At 33.5% G+C, this 21607-nt stretch overlaps 3 protein-coding genes across 3 annotated transcripts; 1 reads left to right on the top strand and 2 right to left on the bottom strand.

The window, feature by feature from the left end:
• Positions 1-1630: 1630 nt before the first annotated feature.
• Positions 1631-5809, bottom strand: LOC114424392. Its single transcript, XM_028391233.1, has 5 exons — positions 5152-5809; positions 3330-3387; positions 3138-3255; positions 2923-3040; positions 1631-1937 (listed from the first exon to the last, which is right to left on the bottom strand). Exons 1-5 carry the CDS (start codon positions 5665-5667, stop codon positions 1884-1886), a joined length of 864 nt encoding a protein of 287 aa, XP_028247034.1. The 5' UTR covers positions 5668-5809; the 3' UTR covers positions 1631-1883.
• Positions 5810-7680: 1871 nt separating this feature from the next.
• Positions 7681-12066, bottom strand: LOC114424496. Its single transcript, XM_028391357.1, has 7 exons — positions 10493-12066; positions 9782-9872; positions 9500-9657; positions 9299-9350; positions 9109-9188; positions 8898-8991; positions 7681-8765 (listed from the first exon to the last, which is right to left on the bottom strand). Exons 1-7 carry the CDS (start codon positions 11957-11959, stop codon positions 7981-7983), a joined length of 2727 nt encoding a protein of 908 aa, XP_028247158.1. The 5' UTR covers positions 11960-12066; the 3' UTR covers positions 7681-7980.
• Positions 12067-15537: 3471 nt separating this feature from the next.
• On the top strand, positions 15538-21377 carry LOC114424258 (galactokinase-like). Its single transcript, XM_028391099.1, has 11 exons — positions 15538-15641; positions 16356-16450; positions 16580-16662; positions 17383-17451; positions 18103-18279; positions 19066-19200; positions 19379-19513; positions 19947-20013; positions 20651-20732; positions 20925-21066; positions 21158-21377. Exons 1-11 carry the CDS (start codon positions 15538-15540, stop codon positions 21266-21268), a joined length of 1200 nt encoding a protein of 399 aa, XP_028246900.1. The 3' UTR covers positions 21269-21377.
• Positions 21378-21607: the final 230 nt, after the last annotated feature.

A 21607-nucleotide genomic window follows, 5' to 3' on the forward strand; every position in this document is an offset into this window, starting at 1 on the left:
AATAAGAGCTACAATAAAGAGTTGTTAGGAATTTATGTTTAATTTATTTTTTATTGCCTTTGATTTGATTACCAATACATTATACATGGACCATGAAATCAAAGTGATCATATATGCATTTCTTTAGTTTTGAATGTGACGGATAAATACGTACTATATATTAACAATTAAATCAATTAATTTTTCGTTGAAAAGGTCTACTCGTATTCATAGTTTTAATAAAAATAAAAATAATTTCGAAGGAGAAATGGACTAGTAAATTTTTAAGTTTGCACTAGTTCTTGACTAGTGGAGTATTGATAACGTTATATTTAATTTGTTTTTATTGAAGGTCAACAAATATTTCGATACAATTTGAAGATATTATTAGTTTTTTAAGTCAAAGGATATTTGCTATAATATTAAGGCTTAAATATAAATTAATTTTGGTTCATGTAAGTTTTTTTTTTCATTTTTACTCCTTATAGGTTTATGTTTTTTTTTTTAAAAAAAAATTGTCTCTATAAGTTATTTTATTCATTTTTAGTTTCTATAAATTAACTTTTTTTTTCAGTTTTAATTTCTTAAAAATTTTAATTTTATTTTTCGTCCCTGTAATAAGTTTGCCCTTTAACTTTTAAGGGACCATGAATTTAATCATCGTCACTACAATTTCTAATAAATTATTTTTTTAATTATGACTTGATATTTAATTTTTAATTAAATATAATGAATTTAATTGATTACAAATCTTTTCTTTTGGTGAATAATTCATTACAAATCTGATTAGGTCTTTGCATTCATTAAAGCTATGTTTAAATAGTATTGATGTGAACAATTTAATTACCCGTTAATATTATATTTGATTAAGAAACTAATTCTAAACTTGTATTAATAGAATTTTTTAAATAATAAATAAAAACAAAAAAATAAAGTTAAATATAATTAATAAAAAAAGTGACATAGGAAAAACTAACAATATAGAAGTAATGGAAAGCTACTATAGGTTAGAAGAAATATTTGACGGTTTAAGGAAATATTTAAGGATAAAATTATCCAATAAAATATGAACTTCATATGAGAGGTATTTCCTTTATTATTAGTATAGATATAGATTATTATGCTTTTAAAGCTTATATTGGAAGAACTAATTTAGTATTACGGTTTCATTGATTTTAACTTATATTGCGATTGCTTCAAAAAATATTGCGATTTATTGAAAACTTAGAATAAATTATGGATGATCTGATATTTTTATATATTTTGTTTCTATTTTTGGGGTGTGCTTTCACTTATCAGTCTATGAACCCGCCATTTTATAACCTGGTTCTTTTTTTTTTTTGGTAAGGCTGTCATTTTATGTTTTTGGCAATCCAACTTATTAACTCACTCCTAAACAAAAAGGGTTATGTTTCACAAATCTCAACCCACTCCACTTGAAGCAAAGCTGAGAGAATTAACTTGCTTAGTCAAACTATTACCACCAAATAGTCACAATACTAGTGTTTTGCATCTCTGCTCTCTCATTAAAGACATAAGAATTTTATTTATTAAGTTTAAATTCATCAAATTTTATAATAGGCCTTTTTTAATTAATAGGAATTGAACTTAAATATCACATAATTACAACAACTAACATACACTCTTCAACTAACCGAACTATACCTTTATTAAATCTTATAACAGGCTATTCATGCTGAATAACATTTGTTACTCAATTAGCATCTTGCACAATTAAACTGGAATGCCGTGAGCACCAAATACGTGCTAAATGGCAACAATATCAGGATTTACAACTATTCATCAATAAGATACATTTGAAGAGAGAGGAAAAAAACTCAGTTAATTTTATCCCTCAACAAATTTTAGGGCAAGTTAAAACGTTGCAAGAGTTATTTATAACATCAACGAAATTGACTAGTTGCACCAGGTCGGTAATCTCCAATTCCTAGCAAGTCCTGTAAAATTAGCAACAGGATAAAATTATTAGTTTAAGTTGGCATACAAGTTTTTATTTTCAACCATCCCTAGGGAATAATCAGAGGAAGCAATTTAAGAAACAAAAGAAAAAGGAATACGGTAGCACAAGACTAGAAAATAGATTAAGGGTATGTTTAGATTAACTTCTCCATAAAAATTTCCAGGAGAATAAAATAAGAAGCAAAAATAAAATACACTTCTCTATAAGTTAAAATTAACTTATATACAAATTAAAAATAAAATTTCTTAAAAAACTAATATGAGAGCTTCTATAAATTAACTTATATCAAAATTAATTTTAATTTTTAGAGAAATGCATTTTATTTTATTCTTTTCTCATTTTCTTCCTTCTCCTATAAATGCTTATGGAGAAATTTATCTGAAGAAATCCTAAGGCAACTATGTTATTTATAGCAAATAACCAATCTAACCTTAAATAGTTAGGTATATACCCAAGGAAGATTTTCATCGTTTTAGTGTCGTTAGTAACCAAGGTATGAGACAGTGAGGTTTACTGATTAAGGGATCTCAACTAAAAATAAGATTAGTAGTGATGCCACAGGCCACAGCAAAACGAAAAAGAAAAAAAAATATAAGCAAACTTGTTTACGAGGCTGTCAAAGATAAACCAAGGCCGTGTAACTAAAAGCAATTGATGCAATTTTGTCTTAGACTATTATTGTTGTAATTTATTATTATTCATCTCAATTGTTGTACTAGATGAAAGAAACACATTTTGGGTATGCATCAATAGTGATTCTACATAGCTGTGCCGATCCAAGATTGATAAAGATCATTTCAGCAGATAGCAACGGGTGTGAAGTTTGATTAAGCTTACGTTAAAGGCCTTTTATGGAAATGTGTTTGAATAAAACCTCTCTAGTCTCCACATAAACAGCTAAATTCATAACAAATTATTGAAAACATAAAGCAGAAAAATATAACATGATAAAGATGGCATACTTGACAAGCTTTATTTTTTGCTCTAGTCTCTGCAGTGCTGGGAACATCATGATTTGGTTTCTGAAATCTCTTCTCGCGTCGATCACAAGAGCCCCATCCGTCTGAGAACCTGCCACCTCTGATGTAATGAAAATCACAGAAACGGCAGTAACTGTGGTGAGAATAGAGATCATTTGGAAGATCGATTAATTCAAACAACCAAACGAGACACGTACTGCATGTATGCACGAATCACAAACTCAGCACGCTGAACATTACGATTCTCATCAAACTCAATATTCTTGTCCCTGATTTCATAAGAAATATTGAAGTAACAAGATATCTTTCTCCAACCTATAAAAAAGCATGCCCCGCCTGGTTACATCAGTTGTATCATTTTCACAGAAGAGAAGGCAAACTATGTTTACCTGACTTCTTAATGTAAGGATGCCCCGAAATCAAAGTGTAATCAGTATTCTCCAAAATCTGAACATTGAAGACATAACAAAGAATTGATTAGATGAATCCTTCTTGAGTGAAAATAAATAACAAAATCTCAGGAACCTAATTACTGTGGAGAATGGAGAAATTATGTTGTTATTATATGTAAAATTATGGCAAACACGGGTTCAAACGTAATACAGCCATTAAAAGCAAAACCCAAACTTGGAGCTTCTGGAAACAGATACTAATTAAAAAAGATTAAAAGAATATCAAAGAATAGTCTTGAATTTATCCAGACACTCCCAATGAGTTATGGAAGTCAAGAAAACATGTTTCCGAGCATCTAGAACTTGGGAATCCAAATAAAGAAAGTCGCTAATATCATCCAATGATTTGTTCAGGATAACCACAGGGTGTTAAAAAGTGTGGAAAATAGGAATCAAACATCAAAAGACTGCCATGATTTGTTCATGGCAGACAAAAGACAGAAAGTACAGGAAACAAATTCCTTTTTATTTTCTAATGTGATACGTACTAAGCATGCATAGCAAGAAAATACCTCATAGGACTGAACATAAATAAAAGAAATGTTAATTTCTTAAGGAAATTATTAGTATAATTCTCAAAGTGTTGATAAACTAATTGTACAGTGCAAGTCACAGTCCTTAAAAATGCTTCTCAATGTTTTCAATTATCAGATTCAATGTTCGCATTCATCAAAAGCTAATCGAGTGATCAAGAACCCAAGATATCAAAAAGATAAATAAATTTCAGATAAGTAAATGCACTTCTTCACTATAAATAAAAGGTCGAAGTTATCCATTATAGCATATTAAGGTAAAAATTAGGTTCAAGCTGAAAATCACTACTGTATGCCATAACCACAGGTGCACTGAAATTCCTGAAACAATGAAGCTAAAGGAAACCTTAAAAGTAAATGCTTCAAGTTAGCCTTTAATTTAGAAAGTTTGTGTATTATTAAGTGTTAAATTTAATCACCAAATTTTTTTTAGAGCATCTGCTCATTTAATGGTTTATTTTCAGAGCTTGGTCAGAGGTCAAGACATGTCCTAACGTTACTGTGGGTAATGTTATGTCCTTTATAGTATCTCCTAATATGTGGGGTCCTACAAAATGTACACGACGAACCTTATTTTCCATCATTTAACCCAAAATAAAAAACAGTCAAATCAATATAAATAAATTTTAAAAAAAAAACATCTGATGTGATGGAATTCTATAAACATTGCTATTCCACTGTCTACTTCGGCACACAATAAGATGTTTCTTTACATGCTCATTACCTATTACATGGTCGACGATTAAATAGCTAAAGATGGATGGAATGTAATGGAATTGAATTGAATGGGATGATATAAAATGATTACTTCATTATTTAAATATTTTGATTAAAATAGTCATTCTATTGTTTAGTATGTAGACGATTTTTAAAGATATTCACAAACAACAAATTACTATCATCTGATAATCCAAATTAGGAGAACAAAAATAGATCAAGCAGATACAATAAATTCTATTAAGTTCTGTTTCGTTCCACTAATTCTAAAACAAAAGTTTGATTTTGATTTCTATACTATCATTGTATAGATATTCAAACTGTCAACTAATTAAATCTCCTCATTTATGACTTTCAAATTACTTATTACAAAAATCAATAATTATGAATTCCATGATTATCCAGAATTGTCCATAACGGAATGAAAGTTTACACTGTCCAATTCTGAATAGATAAGTTTTGTCCAAACCTTAATCAAAACACTGAAGCAAGAGAATCAGGACAATTACCGCCATTGCAGCATTCTGGTACTCCTTAAACAACGAAACCGAAGGGAACATTCCAAGCAAGCTATGCCCCACGCTGCTCTCCTTCTCCTCCACCTCGTTGTTTCTCCCATAGCACCGCGGCGATACCTCCGTGTAACAGCTGATCTCCTGAGCCGCCGGCGACGAGAAGCCCTTCAGCGGCGGCGGCGTCCTCTGCACGCTTCTGACCAGAGCAAGCGGGCTGCTCTCCTCGGAAGGACACGTCCTCGCGATCTTCCGCGGAGGGCGGTAGGGCCACGGGTCTTGCACCACCTCGCCGCTGTCGCCAGAGTCCCGGAGGACCTTCCGGAACTTGGGCGGCGGGGAGGGGTTTGAGATCGGGGAAGGGAGCTGGCGGATGGGGAATTTGGCGGAGGCGAGGGACTTGCACTTGGAGGAGGAGTGTGAGGCTGTGGCGGAGTCGATCATGGCCCACAATGCGGCGTCGTCGAGGTCCTTGTCGTCGAGCACCGCGGGGTAGGTTAGCGGCGAGGACATTTTGGGAGGGTTAGGGTTTGAATTAGGGTTTCTCTGTGAGATTTGGATTTGGGAAGTTGCGATTCAAGTGAAGAAGGTGAAGGACTGAAGGTCCATTTTCTGGTTTTGGAAAGAATGTGACTCTGATATGTGGAAAGGAGCAGGCGGGAGACGCAATTTGAATGGCTGGTGGTAGGGAAGAGTAAAACGACGTCGTCTCGTTTGAATTTCTTTTTTTCCTTTTGTCTTTTTCCTCCCCTTTTACATTGTTTAACTTTTTAAAAATGAAATATATTGTGTAAAGATAAATATATGAAATTATAGCATTAACAAAAATTATACTATTAAGATTTAATATATATATATATATATATATATATATATATATATATTTTAAAATCCTTTACAAGTTATAGATATAAAGAGAAAAATAAAAGAGTTATAGAGAAAAAAATTGTACACACAAACGCAATAAAAAGAGATCATTTTTTAGGTTGTTACACTTCTCACACTTTCATGTCCTATTACAAGTCATTTTTTTAAGTTAAGGATTACTATTATATTCTCAACATTATTTTTATGAGTGTTTTGAGTTCATTAATGACAACATTTTTCAAGTTTTACTCATCAATAATGACAACCTTTTTCTCTACTTCACACCTCTTTATTTTCATCTTTCATGATATTTGCGTTTTAATTTTTTTACTCAATTTAACCACGTATTCAATTTCTTAACTCAATTGTTCAATTAAGATTCTAACAATTGTTGTTGATGTACTTTTATGTTAACCTCTCAACATAATATTTCACCCGTTTTATTATAATTGTAATGTAGGAGAAAAAAAATTATCCCAAAAATAATTATCATTTTACATTTTCAATGTAAAATTAATTATTTTTTTCATTTATATCTATTATAACATTAATGATAGACAATAGAATTTATAAATAAATTAATAATAATATAATGTTAATTTTATAAAATTATTATTCTCATTCATCTATTTATTATTTTTTTTGGTTTATGTAAAAAATCCATAACAACTATTATTTTGAACCAGAAGGAGTACTTCTTCTCTTTTCTATCTTTGTTCTTGTAGATTAAAAGATGTGATCATTAAATATAAGAAATAAAAATGTATATTCACCAGTTTCAAACCAAAATAACATTACTTTAGACAATTGAATTCCAAGTTTTTTTGAGAAAATTAATGCACAAAAGTGAGACAAAAGGGACTTGATAACAAAAGTCAAATAAATTATGTTCATGTTACAAATGGACTGAACACTCATCCTTATGCCGAAGAATCCTCTACTATGCCGAAAGGGTTTACTATTATGTTGAAGGATCTTCTCTGCTAGTTCCTAGTTCAGCTCAAAGCTGTTGATAATATTTAATGAATACTCAAGAATGAATCAATTCTCTTACCTAGGATTCTTCGCTTTATATATTGACCTTAATGGACCTTGGGTCTATAGGCCTGCATGTTTTGATTACAAGTTTGGTAATATGCCTCTTAATCTTACTTAAGCACTTCTAATTAGGTAATTACCCTTAAGTGGGTTCATCAGTGATAATCATGGCCGAATATTACTCGTCACTTGTATATGCTGAATGCTCAGTCGTGCTGTATGAAATATGTGAGTATATAACTGAGAGGGTACTCGATCTGATACATCAAGTATTCTCTCGTCCTGACCGTATACTTTATCTGATATAAATTGTTTAAGTATGAATACAAAGAACTTTGTTGGAAAAGATTATAGTGTCCAGATATCAGCTAAAAACTAAAACAAATTCCACCTTCCCACACAAAAATCATCGTTTAGTTGCAACTCATTTAAATAAAAAAGAAAAAACCAAGGATCTACTTGACAGAACATGTTTCCGTCTCTACATGTTCTCTTGTTTGTTAATTTTTATTTATTTGTTTTGCCATGAGTAATCCAAATTCCAACACTTGAGTAATCACTCACCCTACAGTACGATGATAGACAAAGATGAGTAGCTGTTAAGTGATTTAAGGCTATGAATTCAATCAAACAGAAAAAAATAATTGCTTAACTTAATGTCTCTAATCTTATGCTGCCAACTTTTTCTCCCATTTAATGGGTTTGAATGTCATCTGCATTCTTGTATTTTGTCTATAATGTTAGTATAACTTACTAACCATAGGGATACAGGTACCAAAATTGCCACATCACATGCCAATCTAATGAGAAAAAAGTGAATTTACTACATTTATCACATCCCATTCCTCCCTTCCAATCTTTCAAAAGGGAAAAAGCTGCTAAGTTAATAATTTGCCATGGAGAAAGATGTTATTTGTTATATTATGTAGGTCCCAAAAAGATATTGGCCTGTCTCATCCTCCGAGGCAGACCAAAATTCTGATAACACCTAATTTCACCTCCAAACCCTGCTGTCACAATCACCAAGCCCCATGCTGAAGGGTGTATTGATGAGGCACCATTGCAACCATCATATGATGAGTAATTGGAAGACCAAGATGCATTTGATGGAGTACCTGAAGCAGATATAGAAGCTGGATCACCATAGCTTGAAGCAAATGAATCACCTAATCCCGTGTCTGTCCTAGAAATTGCTTCAAGTTCTTCATCTATAGGGGAGTCACCACTTTCTGTTGCATGGTTGTTACTTTTCTTAGGAAGGGGTGGCAACATTCTCTTGCTGTTCCCAAATGAGTCTCCAATTCCGGATTCTGTGCGCGAAATCGCTGCAGGGTCATGTTCTGGGGAGCCTGGTGCACTTTCTGTGGCGTGGTTGTTGCTTTTCTTTGGAAGAGGTGGCAACATTCTCTTGCTGTTCGCTGGAGTGTCCTCTTGTGAACGTTTTGAGTTCTTTTTGGGGTTTTGCATTGGCACTGATGGTGGATCACCCCTTATGGTACAAGGCCAAGGTATTGCAACTGAAACATCTTTACATGGGAAGTGCTCGTGAGATTGGTTAACAATCAGACTCCTTGCTTTTCCGGAGCTTGGAGTGCGAGCCTCTTCGTTCTTCCAAACATACACTTGTGAGTCTTCACTTGCACTTATGATGTACCTTCCACTTGTAGTAAATGAAGCTGCCATTTGGCTGCTTGCATTTCGAAAACCTGCTTTCACCACCATGTTAATAAGTTATGAGTTATGACACTACTCTATTGGTTATGTAGGCATAAACACAAAGTCATTTTTGAAGTAGCAAAAAATGTTACTGGCAAATGATGCATCTGCATCATCATTACCTTTAAACTTTTGAACAACTTGGGAACCATCCACAATTCTTATCCTGGAATCAGCTGAAGTAACAAGCACTTCTGATGGATTATTTGGGGCAAACTGTGATTGTGAAGATGCAAAGCCAGTTAAGTTTTTATTCTTGACATAAAACAATCTTCAGTGGTATGAAAAGGAAACCATATAAACTATCTTTTTTAATATGGTTGTGGAATTTACCTGGAAACCGGTAACCTTTTTCAGCTGAGATTTCTTTTTGTTTCGAAGCTCAACTGTGCCAGATTGAGTTAACTTGTAATCTGGTGACCATATAGAAATCAGAATTAACCAAATAGCATACATTGTCAAATTCCATAGTACTTAAGGATGACATATAAACAAGAACAACGGACTAGTGTATTAACAGTACCTTCTAAGCTGTAAGTTCGACAATTTCCTTTTTGTGTACCAACTAGAACACCCTACAATTAAAAGAAGAAAAGAACCAATTATTAAAGCGGATATAGATTATTAAATTTTACCAATCAATAAAAAACATGTACTAAACTCTAACCAATTTGCAACAACAAATCAGAGATGCACATAGTGGAAGAAATCAAGAAAATCATACCTGGCCATCAGGGGTGTAAGAAACAGCAGTAACCATTTCATGGATATCAATCCAATCCACAACGAGACGTGCAGGGATGTTCCACATTCTGACCTTGGCATCAAGGGAGCCAGTAAGGAAATAGTCTTCATCCATGGGGTTGAACTGCACGCAGGTCACTGCCATATCCAATCCCACAACAAATAGCATAAAGCAAAACAACCAAATTAAGTAATGTGCCATTGCCACATAGCTCCCAAAAGAATTTTAAAAAACTAGAACATCAAAGTTAAAACATATTACCATAGTCATTATGTGCAAAGAATTTTAAGCATGACTTGGTTTCCAAATCCCACAACCTCACTGTTTTATCCATGGAAGACGAGAGAAGTAACTGCAAGGACAAATCCACATTAGAAAATAAAATCATCCTTCAGTTTTTTCTTTGCAGAAAATTTATAAAGCATGCATGGTAAATTTTCGGTAGAATATATGTGTGGATACATGAACATTTACGAAATTGATTTTGAATATATTGGTTTTCAAATAAAGTGATTTGTATTTTGGTGTTTTTATTCCAAAAAGAAATTAATAGTAACAAAGAGCATAGAATTTTTTATCCAACATAGAAACTACTTAAAAATGTTTCCAATCAAATAAAATTTGGATTCATGAGGATGAAGTTGCTTTTGAGTGTGTTAGTTTCACAATCAAAATCATCAAAAAAAAAAAGAAAAAAGAAAAAAATAGGCATTTGATTGTTTTTGGATAAAATTGATTGTCTCAAAACCTTATTTTAACTAGAAATGATGAAAAATAGTTGTTTTTTTTTTTATCAATGATAAAAGTATTCAAAATCAATTTACACTCTACATTTGCTCCGATGATAAACATAAATCTTTTTATTTGTGAATCAATTTTATTAATTAAATTCTTTGAAAATTAATTTTAAAAATATTCAGCTAAACACACATTTCAAATCAAGATAAAAGTAAATGAAAGCAAAAAGCTTACCTGAGATCTGGACCAAGACAAATCCAAGACCTCATCCAAATGGCCAGTGAAAGAACAATAAGGCTTCTCGGATAGAGTAAAAACAGTTTCGGGAACATGAACATATTCGGGAATGGCAGAAGCACCCCCTTTCTTACCTTTCTTCTTCAAGTCGGGTTTCAAGGACATAACCTCACACTCCTGCACCTCCCAGACGTGTATAACCTTGTCCTCCCCAGCACTTGCCAAATACCTACCATCCAAACTGAACTTTATCGTCCACACGCACCCTTCGTGAGCCTGGAACTCCTGGCACAGGTGCAGCGCCGATAGCTCCTTCTGCGACTTCCCGCTCTGCCTCACGCGCACCCACTCGTTCTTCCCCACCGCCGCTTGAGGCGCCGCCACCGACGCCTCACGCTCCCCGACGAATCCACTCGCAACGCCCTTTATGTTCCTCAACAAAGAAGCACCACGCCTCTTGCTTAATCTCAAACTCCTCGAAATGTAGGAGTTTGAAGAAAGCTTCTTATCGCTGTGGCGCGACACGTTGGCGCGCCTCATAACCTCTTTCACAACCGCGGAATGCCCCACCGTTTTCTCGAACTCCTCCATCGTTAACTGTTTTCCAGTCTGCAAATCGCTCAGCCTGTTCCACGTGCCGTCTTCTCCGTATTCGTTTACTATAAACTCTTTTCCCGTGTCCAGGTTCTTTATTAGAAAAAACGCCCCCAGGTCGCCCATTCCCATGGCCGCCGTCACCACCTGGCGGTTCACCTGATGCACAGGTGAATCCCCAGCAGCAGGCACGTCTTTCACCACCATTCGGTTGTTCTCAGCGCCGGCGTGCCGCCGCTGAGCAACCTCCGTAGCGGTTCTCGTCAACCGCTGCTTTGATACCTTTCCTATTATCTCCTCCTTCCTCGATTTCTCCATTGAGAAGGAGCCGATGTCGCCCTCGGACCGCGACCGGACGAGGACGTATACCGGCGAGTTCGACGGTTTCTGTTTCCCAACATCAACGGCGGTGGAATTGATAGCGTAACTGCTGTTGTTGTTGTTGTTGTTGTTGTTGTTATCGTTGTTGATGATGCCATTGTTGTTTTCGAATTTTTTCGTGATGGCACGGGCGATGGCGGCGCTGGTGGCTTGGAGGAGCTCCTTGTTCTCGTCGAGGCCCATGCTGCCGAGCAACCTTCTTCTGCGTTCGGAGATGGATCCCGGAGCGGCCATCCAGATTTCGTAGTTTGGTTTTCCGGTGAAGTTTGCGGAGAAGTGTGAGGTTCGGGGCTTGATGGAGAGGGTGGAGGAGATGGTGGAGGCGAAGGAGAGGCGGCTGTCTTCGAAATCGTTATCGTCGTCGGCGAGGTCCTGCGGCACGGCGGCGGAGAGGCGGTTGTAGGTCTCGAAGAAGTGGTCGTCGTCATCGTCGTCGCCGAGGCCATCCCAGTTCATGGTCATCGTTTTCCGGCGCTCCATGGTGGCCATCGGCGACACACGAGAGAGGAATGGGAGAAATGGAAATCAAATGAATGGAATGTGATAGTGTTTTGATTTATTATTATTTTGTGTTACTATTCCTATTATTACTAGTACCAGTGTTATTTTAAATAATTAATAGCAATTAATTATTATTATTATTATTATTATGTTTATTTTTTTAGAAATTGTTTTGTATTTGAAGGCTTGGGAGGGGAGGAAATCAAGGGAATAAGGAGAGGTCGGTTACCGTTATGGGTTTTGGAGGCAAAGAAACGGTCAACGTATTTCCATTGTGCACAAGCTTTGCTTCTTATGTAGACAAACTGCTTCTCACGTTTGTCAATTTCATGCTTCGAAAGTACTTGCTCAATTATTGTTATTTTTTCTGTTAATTGTATTTTTATTTATTTTTTGTTTCTTCGTTTCTTAAATTATGCTCATTAAATTTGTCTTTTTCCCTGCGTGGAGTGTGTTATACTTGCTTTTTATTCTCTCCTTTTGTCGCTATTAAAAAGACATTCTCATGAGTCGTGTCTCTAGTACCATTTTTTTTTTTTATAAAAATAACATGAGATTATATCAAGCATTTAACCACTTCTATATATGCATTTTTACATTTGATTATCGCGAAACATGACAAAATTTGAATGATAGAAATGCAATTCATATATGCAAGTGAAGTAAGCTAGCTAGCAATATAACGATATTGAAATAAGTTGGCAAGATTTTTTCTTCCTAGCTTATTGCAGTCGTTATAGTCGTATCATGCATGATATATTATATTCGTAATGGTAACGACTCTCTTCATTTATCCAAAGTTATTTTTATATAGAGAGAATTAGGCCTTCACATATATGAAGGTCATTTTGCAGAAAATAATATCGCATTTAGGACAAGTTCTTCCGTAGTATAAGCATACGAGTTGAATTTCAGAGTATGGGATACAGACGTAGCTAGAAGCCTTAAGTGAAACTGTAAATGATAAAGTCTTGGTTCATATTTGTCAGTATAATTTTTGTTGTTACAGGTATCAGAGTACACACGAAGTAATCATGTTATGATAATATGAAAGATATAAGACATGTTGGATGGTTAAGAGAAAAAAAAAAAAGAAAAATATTGCAGGTTCAATCCTTTCCATTAATAAAATTAACATCGATCCTAACTAATTAACATTTGTATATAAAAAAATATTTGACTTTTGATAAATGTTTGGTTTTTCACTACTACTTAGCATTATAATTAATTGACATGGAGTTGCCACAGCTTAATTAGGTGATTTGAGTTGTTTAATACACGAAACGTGAGCTTTGCAGGTCGTAGTGAATTGGCGTGGCGTGGAGAAGTCACAGCTTAATTAGGTGATCTTGAGTTGTTAAATGGACGAAATCAGAGTTTTACTGGTTATAGTGCTTTTACTTAAATAAGATTCTTTCTAATAAAAAATACTTATTATCTAGATAAAAGAAAAAAAAATTGTTTGATTGTTCAAGTAATTTAGTATATATATTTGGGTGGGTATTTGTAAACTAATTTTTAGATAATTTTATGATATTAATTTTAATTAAAACTAAAATTATAGTGAAATTATTTGCGAGCATTCATAATTAATGCAAATTATGTATTTTCTCCTAGCTGAAATATAAGGAAAAAATATTTTTCTTCCTTTAATAAAATTAGTTAATATTATTGAATGTTATTATCTTAATACAAAAAATTGAATTATTTTCTAGTTTAGCCTTAACATTTAATTGCATAGGACAAAAAAAGAGCATAGAACAAAAAAAGAGAAGATTGTTGAAAATAAAATTTTAATTAAATAAAAAATATTTTAGAAATGACATCCTTAAATAAAAAGAGTTATTAAAATTTGTTTTAGTATTTATACATAAAATACATAATTTTTTATTTTATATTTCAGTCCAAAGATAATACTACTTCTACTAAAATCAAATTCATAAGCATTTTACCTTTAGTGTTTTTTTCTTCACCACTACCACCCCTCCTCCTCCCTATCCAGCCACCACTTCCACCTTTCTCTTTTCTTTTTCCAACCATCACCTTCAACCCCTTGACTTTTCTAACTTATCCAGATTTTTTTATTTCTCAATGCACCCCCTTCTAGGTTCCTATCCATTCTCCAACACATTAATTCAACCCTTCAAATAAACTTGTTTGGAGCCATCTATTTGTAATGATACCCAAACCACTATAGTTCCCTTAAACAATATCGTTACTCAAATTTGTTGTCTTTGTGCCGGCTCCTTTATTCAGATTTATGGGTCACATTCCTCTCAAGTTCAAAAAGAACAAGACTTACAAAGGAGTGTTCCTTTTAAGCTTTTGCTAAAAGCATTTTGTCCCACAAACTTAGATGTTTAAGTATAAGTAAGAAAGGTAATAGATAAATTGTATAGGCATAGAAACATCATATGTCTATAGAGATTTTTTTTTTAAACTTTTGGTTTCCTTCTTTGACGTAAATAATGGGAAAAAAAATATATAAGTGTGTATTAAGAGAGTGTTTGTAAGAGCATCTTTAATAGATATAATTTAAGTAATTTATTTAGAGTTCTTCATTTCTTATTAATTGATCCCCACAATACATCATAATTAAGCAATGCATATATACATTTTACTCCAATAATATAATTTTAAGCAACCCTTAAATAACTCCACCTTAATTAGACCAAAATTTTATTTTCCATGCTACCGAAACTTTGTCATTATATCAATTTTCCCTTAAAGTGTTTGTGGGGGGATTTATATGCAAAGTTTACGAAGAATAAACCTGAAGAGTCACCAAGCCATACCCAAGAGTTCGCCTCCCCCCTTAGTAGTTGAACATTTGTTAGCATCTCATACAAATTGTCAACCAACTCACTCTCCCAAGCAAACCACTCCTCCTTCCATTTTAGATCCCAAAACCAAGTGTCCCTCTCCCATCTTCCCATATTCCCACCACTTCCTCCTTTTGCTCCAAGTTAAGAAAAAGTCTAGGACATTTGAAAATCAAGCACTCTTCACTGAACCACATGTCTAGCCAAAAACCTAGTACGTGCCCCCTTACCTAACTTCCACCTCACTAAATGATCAAACCAATTAATGTTTGTGCCACCACAAATCCTTCTTAAGTCCCTCCACCAAATAGAAAAATTATTTACCTCATCTATTCCAATGAGACTCCTCCATCCCCATACTTAGATTCTAGGACATGACTCCAAAGGTTATCATTTTGATGAAAATGATTCTTTTTTTTTTTTTTAAATGTAAATTATATTAAACTCAAAATGATACAACAATAAATGGGACATACCCCCACTTAGAAAAAATAAAAAACCTTCTTAATACAAGGAGACCTATATCAAGATGTTAAAACAAATGTAACATGTGTACTTGTCTATACATAAGAAACTTAATCTTGCTAATTAGCTAAAAGAGCATCATTAAATACACTAATGGTTTTTTTACTCGACCTTGACTTCTAGACGACAAATCCTCTTCTACCTCACCCAATTAATTCACCGGGGAGAGTGAACTTGATCGGTGAGGATATCGACTACGAGGGGTACTCCGTGTTGCCTATGGCCATTCGCCAAGACACCCAAAACAATCTCAGGATTGCTAATGTCAACCCTCACAAATATGCCACCCCGCTGATCCCAACCAGCTTTGCCAAATTATTACTGTTACTTAAAATTACTATACCTTTTTTTTTAATCAATGGGAAATATAACTTTACAAAAAGAATAGTTCATAAATATTATTTTAGTCTGTAAAATGACCAAACCTCTGTTATTCTAAAATTACAAAGACAAAGATGAAAATGACTTATTTTTAGTAATTTTAAGAATTAAGTTGACTAATGTTTGTTATTTCAAAAACTAATTTAGTGTATTGCTTATTACTTAAATATCAGATTAAGCCTTTTCCAAAGCTAAAAATAGCTTAGGACTACCTGATTTTTATATCTACCTAAATTAACTTAAATAGATTGTTAAAAAATAATATTTGCATGGATGTTTCTCCAAGTACAATAGCTATTCTGCTTATTTTCGACTGGACCTAGGGCAGTAGACTTATTTAACAAGTTTTATTCAAATAGATACTTATTTAGCCGAACAGGGTCTGACACATTAATGTAAGTACTTGTTGTACTTTTGTAAGTTAAAAAAAGTGCTTATGAGGTACTTTAATATGTATTTCTTTTTGTGAACTGCAAAGCAAACTGTTGTTTTTTTTTTTTTTTGGAAGGCAAAGGGTGAAAAGCAAAGGGATATGTTGTAGCCATGAATGATGGATGTTGACCATCTTCTTGTGTAAACGTTTTTTTTAGTGATAATAAGAAAAATGTTTTGTTATTTTTTAATTTAGTACAACGTTGACAGTATTTTTTTTTCAGGTACAAGGGATTCTATGACTACGTAAAACTGAAAGGAGTTGATGTTGGTCAACCTCTGGAGCTTGATGTTCTTGTTGATGGAACAGTTCTGACAGGTGCATTCTGCTAATTGACCAAACATAGTACATGATTACATTATCTTTGGTACTTTGTCAGAGATGATAAAGCCATGTATATTGTTTGTTAATTGAGTTGAATCCAATATATGCTTGCTTTTTATAAAGGGTCTGGACTATCGAGCTCTACAGCTTTTGTTTGTTCTTCAACAATTGCTATTATGGCTGCTTTTGGTGTGAACTTCCCAAAGGTATTCCATCTATGTGGGACTGCAGTTTTAGTATCTTTTAAATAATTTGAAATTTTGAATGGAAGCAACATGGTTTTTAACCGAGTTGGATGACATTGTGTGATCTATGTAGTTAACTTCACTTAATGGTGTAGGACTTTTGTTGTTGTTGAAGTAGCATGGTCGATCTGGCTAAATTTTGGCATTATGAAATGCTTTTAATTAACTCCTGAGATAGTTTCGTTTATTTCCTGATAATTATTTAGATATCTGATATATGACAGTTGTAATGGATTAATTGGATTTTACATGTTGTTCAGCTAACAAAAATGATACCTGAATTTTTTAAGGAACTTGTGAGCCAATAGCTTAACTTAATCATACATGTGTATCGCCACTGATAGGATAATATTCCTAAAATTCCGTTGCCTTTTCATTTAATGAGCTCTATTTCCAACTATCTGTGACACTTGAACTTAATGTTTTGGAAACTTTGGTTTCTTCAGGATTTAATTCAGTTTTTATGTTTGTCTTTTAATGTGCTTCTTTTCTTAACAATGCAACAAGCTAAGTATCGACCGTTTTATGTAATAATTAATTTTAGCTTTGTTTGTAGCCTGTTAATTATCTGAGATACAATTACCTTTTGCATAAAGTGACAAATGACCAGAGGATTATTGGTGTTTGGAATGCATTTTATAATTTAACGTTCATGTACTTACATTCATATGTTGTTGACAGAAAGAAATTGCACAACTTACGTGTGAATGTGAAGGATACATTGGAACACAATCTGGAGGAATGGATCAGGTTGTACACATCTTTCTTTGTAAAAATGCTCTATTTTAATTATAATGCAAAATTGTTCAAACGAAATGTCCAGACATCAAATTTTCTTCCAATCACTCTGATGATAGCCTTAGTAACTGCTTTAGAACAGCTTTTTGCAAATTGGTACTACTGATTGACTACTATCTTTTGACTAACGGATAAAGTATAGCACTTTAGGTGAGCGCATTTGTACTTTTACCGATCTATCATTCAGAGTAAAGCTATGATAAGGAGATTGTACTTAAGACTCTGCTTTCTGTTTAATGCTTATTTATTATCATGAGAAGTATTTTGAAATATAAACTCTATAGAATATGAAATATTTTTTAGAACCAATCTTATGATAGCAACAGTTAAGTTGGATTTTGTTTTAGTAAATTTTTTATTTCGTTAACTTCTATGCTCTTTACTGATAATTCTCCTTTACATTGGGCCTGAATTTGAAAATTAAGGTAGGCTCCATCATGCTTTTGTGATAGCTTTCTAAGGAATAGATTTAAATGATTACAAGACTACATGATCTTGTCTATTGCATAGTTTAGATAAGCCTTCTAAGCCAATTGATCTTGCTCTTTGAACATCTGAACATGTATCAGGGGACTTGTATCATTTTCCTGTTTTTTTTGACAGGTAATCTCTGTCATGGCCAAAACTGGGTGTGCAGATCTTATTGATTTTAACCCAATCTGTACACAACTTCCTGCTGGTGGGACATTTGTAATAGCTCATTCTTTGGCTGAGTCTCAAAAGGCTGTCACTGCCGCTACAAATTATAATAATAGGGCTTTTGAATGCCATTTGCCATCAGTAAGTATTTTTCAGCTTAAAATTGTATATTTTTTTTTCATTTCTACTCTATGCATTTGACAAAGTAATAATGGAAATTAATCATATGCCTTATATAAAGAAAAAAAATAAAGAGGAGAAAATTCATATTATTCTTCATTAGTTTGTTCACATATTTATAAAATAATATTAATTGATTATATAGAAAACTCTTGCAATTGATGTTTGACAAGTGATAATTGTTAAATATGATTCTTAATTTATGATACTCTTTTAACCTGTAGTGTAAGAGTACACATTTAACATCATGGAGAAGTAGACTGGTAGAGTTAAATTAGACTTAAGTTCTTCTATAGCTCAAATATGAAGCTTTTCATTAGCTCTATATTTGATTAATTTCGGAGAGCAAAATTTAAATCTGTTCATTTTAGATGCTTTTGGTCCTTTAATGTTGGAGGCGAAAGGGCAATCATTGTGTGCGCACGCTACTCTTTTGTTTTTTTGGCAGACCTGCAGAATGTCATCTTTTGATGTCATGTAGAGAGAAGACCGGTAGACTCTGTAGTGAGGAGAGTAGATCAGATGGAGAGAAGGCAAATAATTCGAGGCAGAGGAAGACCCAAAAAGACTATAAGAGAGGTTATCAAGAAGGATCTCGAACTTAATAATTTGGATAGAAGTATGGTACTTGATAGAACATTATGGCGGAAGTTGATCCATGTAGCCGACCCCACCTAGTGGGATAAGGCGTTGTTGTTGTTGTTGTATGCATTTTAAATTGTAATGTGTTACTGTAAAATTTTCCAGATTGTTCTTAGTATAAAGCTTGGAATGAAACCAAGGGAGGAAATTTTAAACCTTAAAACACTCTCTGATGTTGAAGGTTTATGCTTATCGTTTGCAAGTGTTCATAAATCTTCTGATCCTGTCCTTGCTATCAAGGTAACTTTACCTTGTATTATCCCATTATTGCTTTATCTTTTTAAATTTCTAAATCTTGTCCTTGTGAATACACGAAGAGTGATACTTCTGGAGTTACAGAATTTTGTGTGTTTTATTCAGATTCATGATATTGTATTCCCTCTGTATTTTAATAAAAAAAAGTCTCCTTTTTCTACAGGAATTTTTGAAGGAAGAACCATACACAGCTGAAGAAATTGAGAAAATTATTGATGAAAACCTCACCTCAATTTTTAGCAATAATCCTATTTATTTGAATGTCATAAAAGCTGCTGAGCACTACAAGTTACATCAGGTACTTTTACACTCTAGCAACTCAGTTACTTTAAATTTTTAGTTATATAATTAGGTAGTCATATTAAGACATACGATAACAACAAAGCCTTATCCCACTAGGTCAAGTTGACTATATGGATCACACAACTGCATTAGACATGGTTAAAAACCAAAGCTTCAGGAGACATATTAAGGCATAATTATATTAAATTTTCTTTACCGAAGTTTATCTTCATCAACTTTCAGTTTTAAAATATTGATGAGGTCTTTTTCTAGATTCTATTACTGTGTATTAGTCACTTATGGATGACCTACTCCACTTGAAAAATATCCATATTTTTCTGCGGCTTTTCTATAATATCACACGATGAAAATTGTATAATTTCTTGTTGGTTGTAGACTGGCTATCATGTAGTTTTTATGTGATACTTAATTTTAAACCTTATTTTTAGAGAGCTACCCATGTGTATTCTGAAGCCAAGAGGGTACTTGCTTTCAAGGATATTGTATCCTCAAAACAAAGATGAGTTTTTGGATTTATAGCTAAACAATTTTATGAAATTCTTATGCAAGACATTCCTGGACATGACTTTTTTTTTTTTCCATCTATAATAAAGGTATGCATGATTTCAAAACCACTAATCCAAAAGAAAATTCCAATCATTGCTGGATATAGTTTAGTATAACCCAAACCAATGCCTGTTGTTCCATGTAGTAAGGAACTTAATTTTCTTTGGAGTAAGGTCTTAAGATCAAGTCTCATGAATGGAAAAAATAAGCACTAGGAGTGCTTCGCCTCTTTAAATGAGTCCACCCAAATCAACTTAGAATAGTTAGAGCCCAAAGTGGCTTCAGGATACTGAGGAATGAGGATATCAGTCCACAAAAATTATATTTCAACCCAATAACAGTTAGAAGTGCCAAAACCTCTCTAATGGAATAATTATAGTTTACTGGCGTGCATAGGGCTATTTCTAATTTTCTATTGTTTTGACATTAGCTGATGAAATATCTGTTTTTACTCTACCCTGCTGCTTAAAATTTTACTAATCTTATATGCTAGGCTTATGAGTGTCCTAGCTTGTGTTGTTATGGGATTCTTTTGTTGGTAAAAAAGATTTCCAAATTTATTGGATTATAACTACTCTTTATTTTTTCAGCGAGGAGGAAATGCTAAAGAAGCTTGGTGACCTTATGAATGAGAGTCATTATAGCTGTAGTTTTCTATACGAATGCAGGTATTAATACCAAATACTGGGTTTTAGAATTCTGTCTTCTGTTTATAAAGAACATGCAATTTTATTGTGTGTTTGACAGTGTCTAGTGGTTGTATATTTAGTGCTTGATTTGTGTTATATGATCTCTTTCAATCTTCAAATCACTAATATTGCGTGTACAATGTCGTTTTTTTTCTTTTTACTTTGAATCAGCTGTTCAGAGTTGGAGGAACTTGTCAACATTTGCCGCAAAAATGGTGCAATTGGAGCTAGACTTACTGGAGCAGGATGGGGTGGCTGTGTTGTTGCTTTGGTGAAAGAGTGCATTGCTTCTCAATTTATCCTTGATTTGAAGGTTTGCTGTTGTATACTTCTACTTATAAGAATCGTAGTTAGACATTGGAATATAGGCAAGTAGTTAACAAGAGATTCCAAATCCATTTCAGGAACGTTTCTACCAGTTTAGGGTGGACAAGGGTGATATCAGCAAGAATGATCTTGACCTTTATGTATTTGCTTCTAAGCCTTCCAGTGGTGCAGCAATTTTCAAGCTTTAGTATTATATCAAATCCTTGGATATCTTCTTTGAAGGCTGAAAACATGTTAATGTTAGGTGATGCTTGTTTCAAATATGTAATTAGATTTTCAGGAATAACTATACTTGGAATGTTAAGGATAAATTGAAAAACATGTTTGGTTAGATTTTAATATTTATGGGAATGTTTTCCAAAATTCAAATGGTGGAAGAAAAAAGATAGTGAGAATAGAAGTTACCGACTACAGTATATGATATCTTTCAATATTCCCATGGAAATGTAACACATGTTATATTCCGAGTTAACTTTTTCAGTAATAATTTTGCAAAAAACATGATAGGATTTACCTAAAGATCTACA

This window comes from Glycine soja, chromosome 8, assembly GCF_004193775.1.
Source record: "Glycine soja cultivar W05 chromosome 8, ASM419377v2, whole genome shotgun sequence".
NCBI classification, from domain to species: Eukaryota; Viridiplantae; Streptophyta; class Magnoliopsida; order Fabales; family Fabaceae; genus Glycine; species Glycine soja.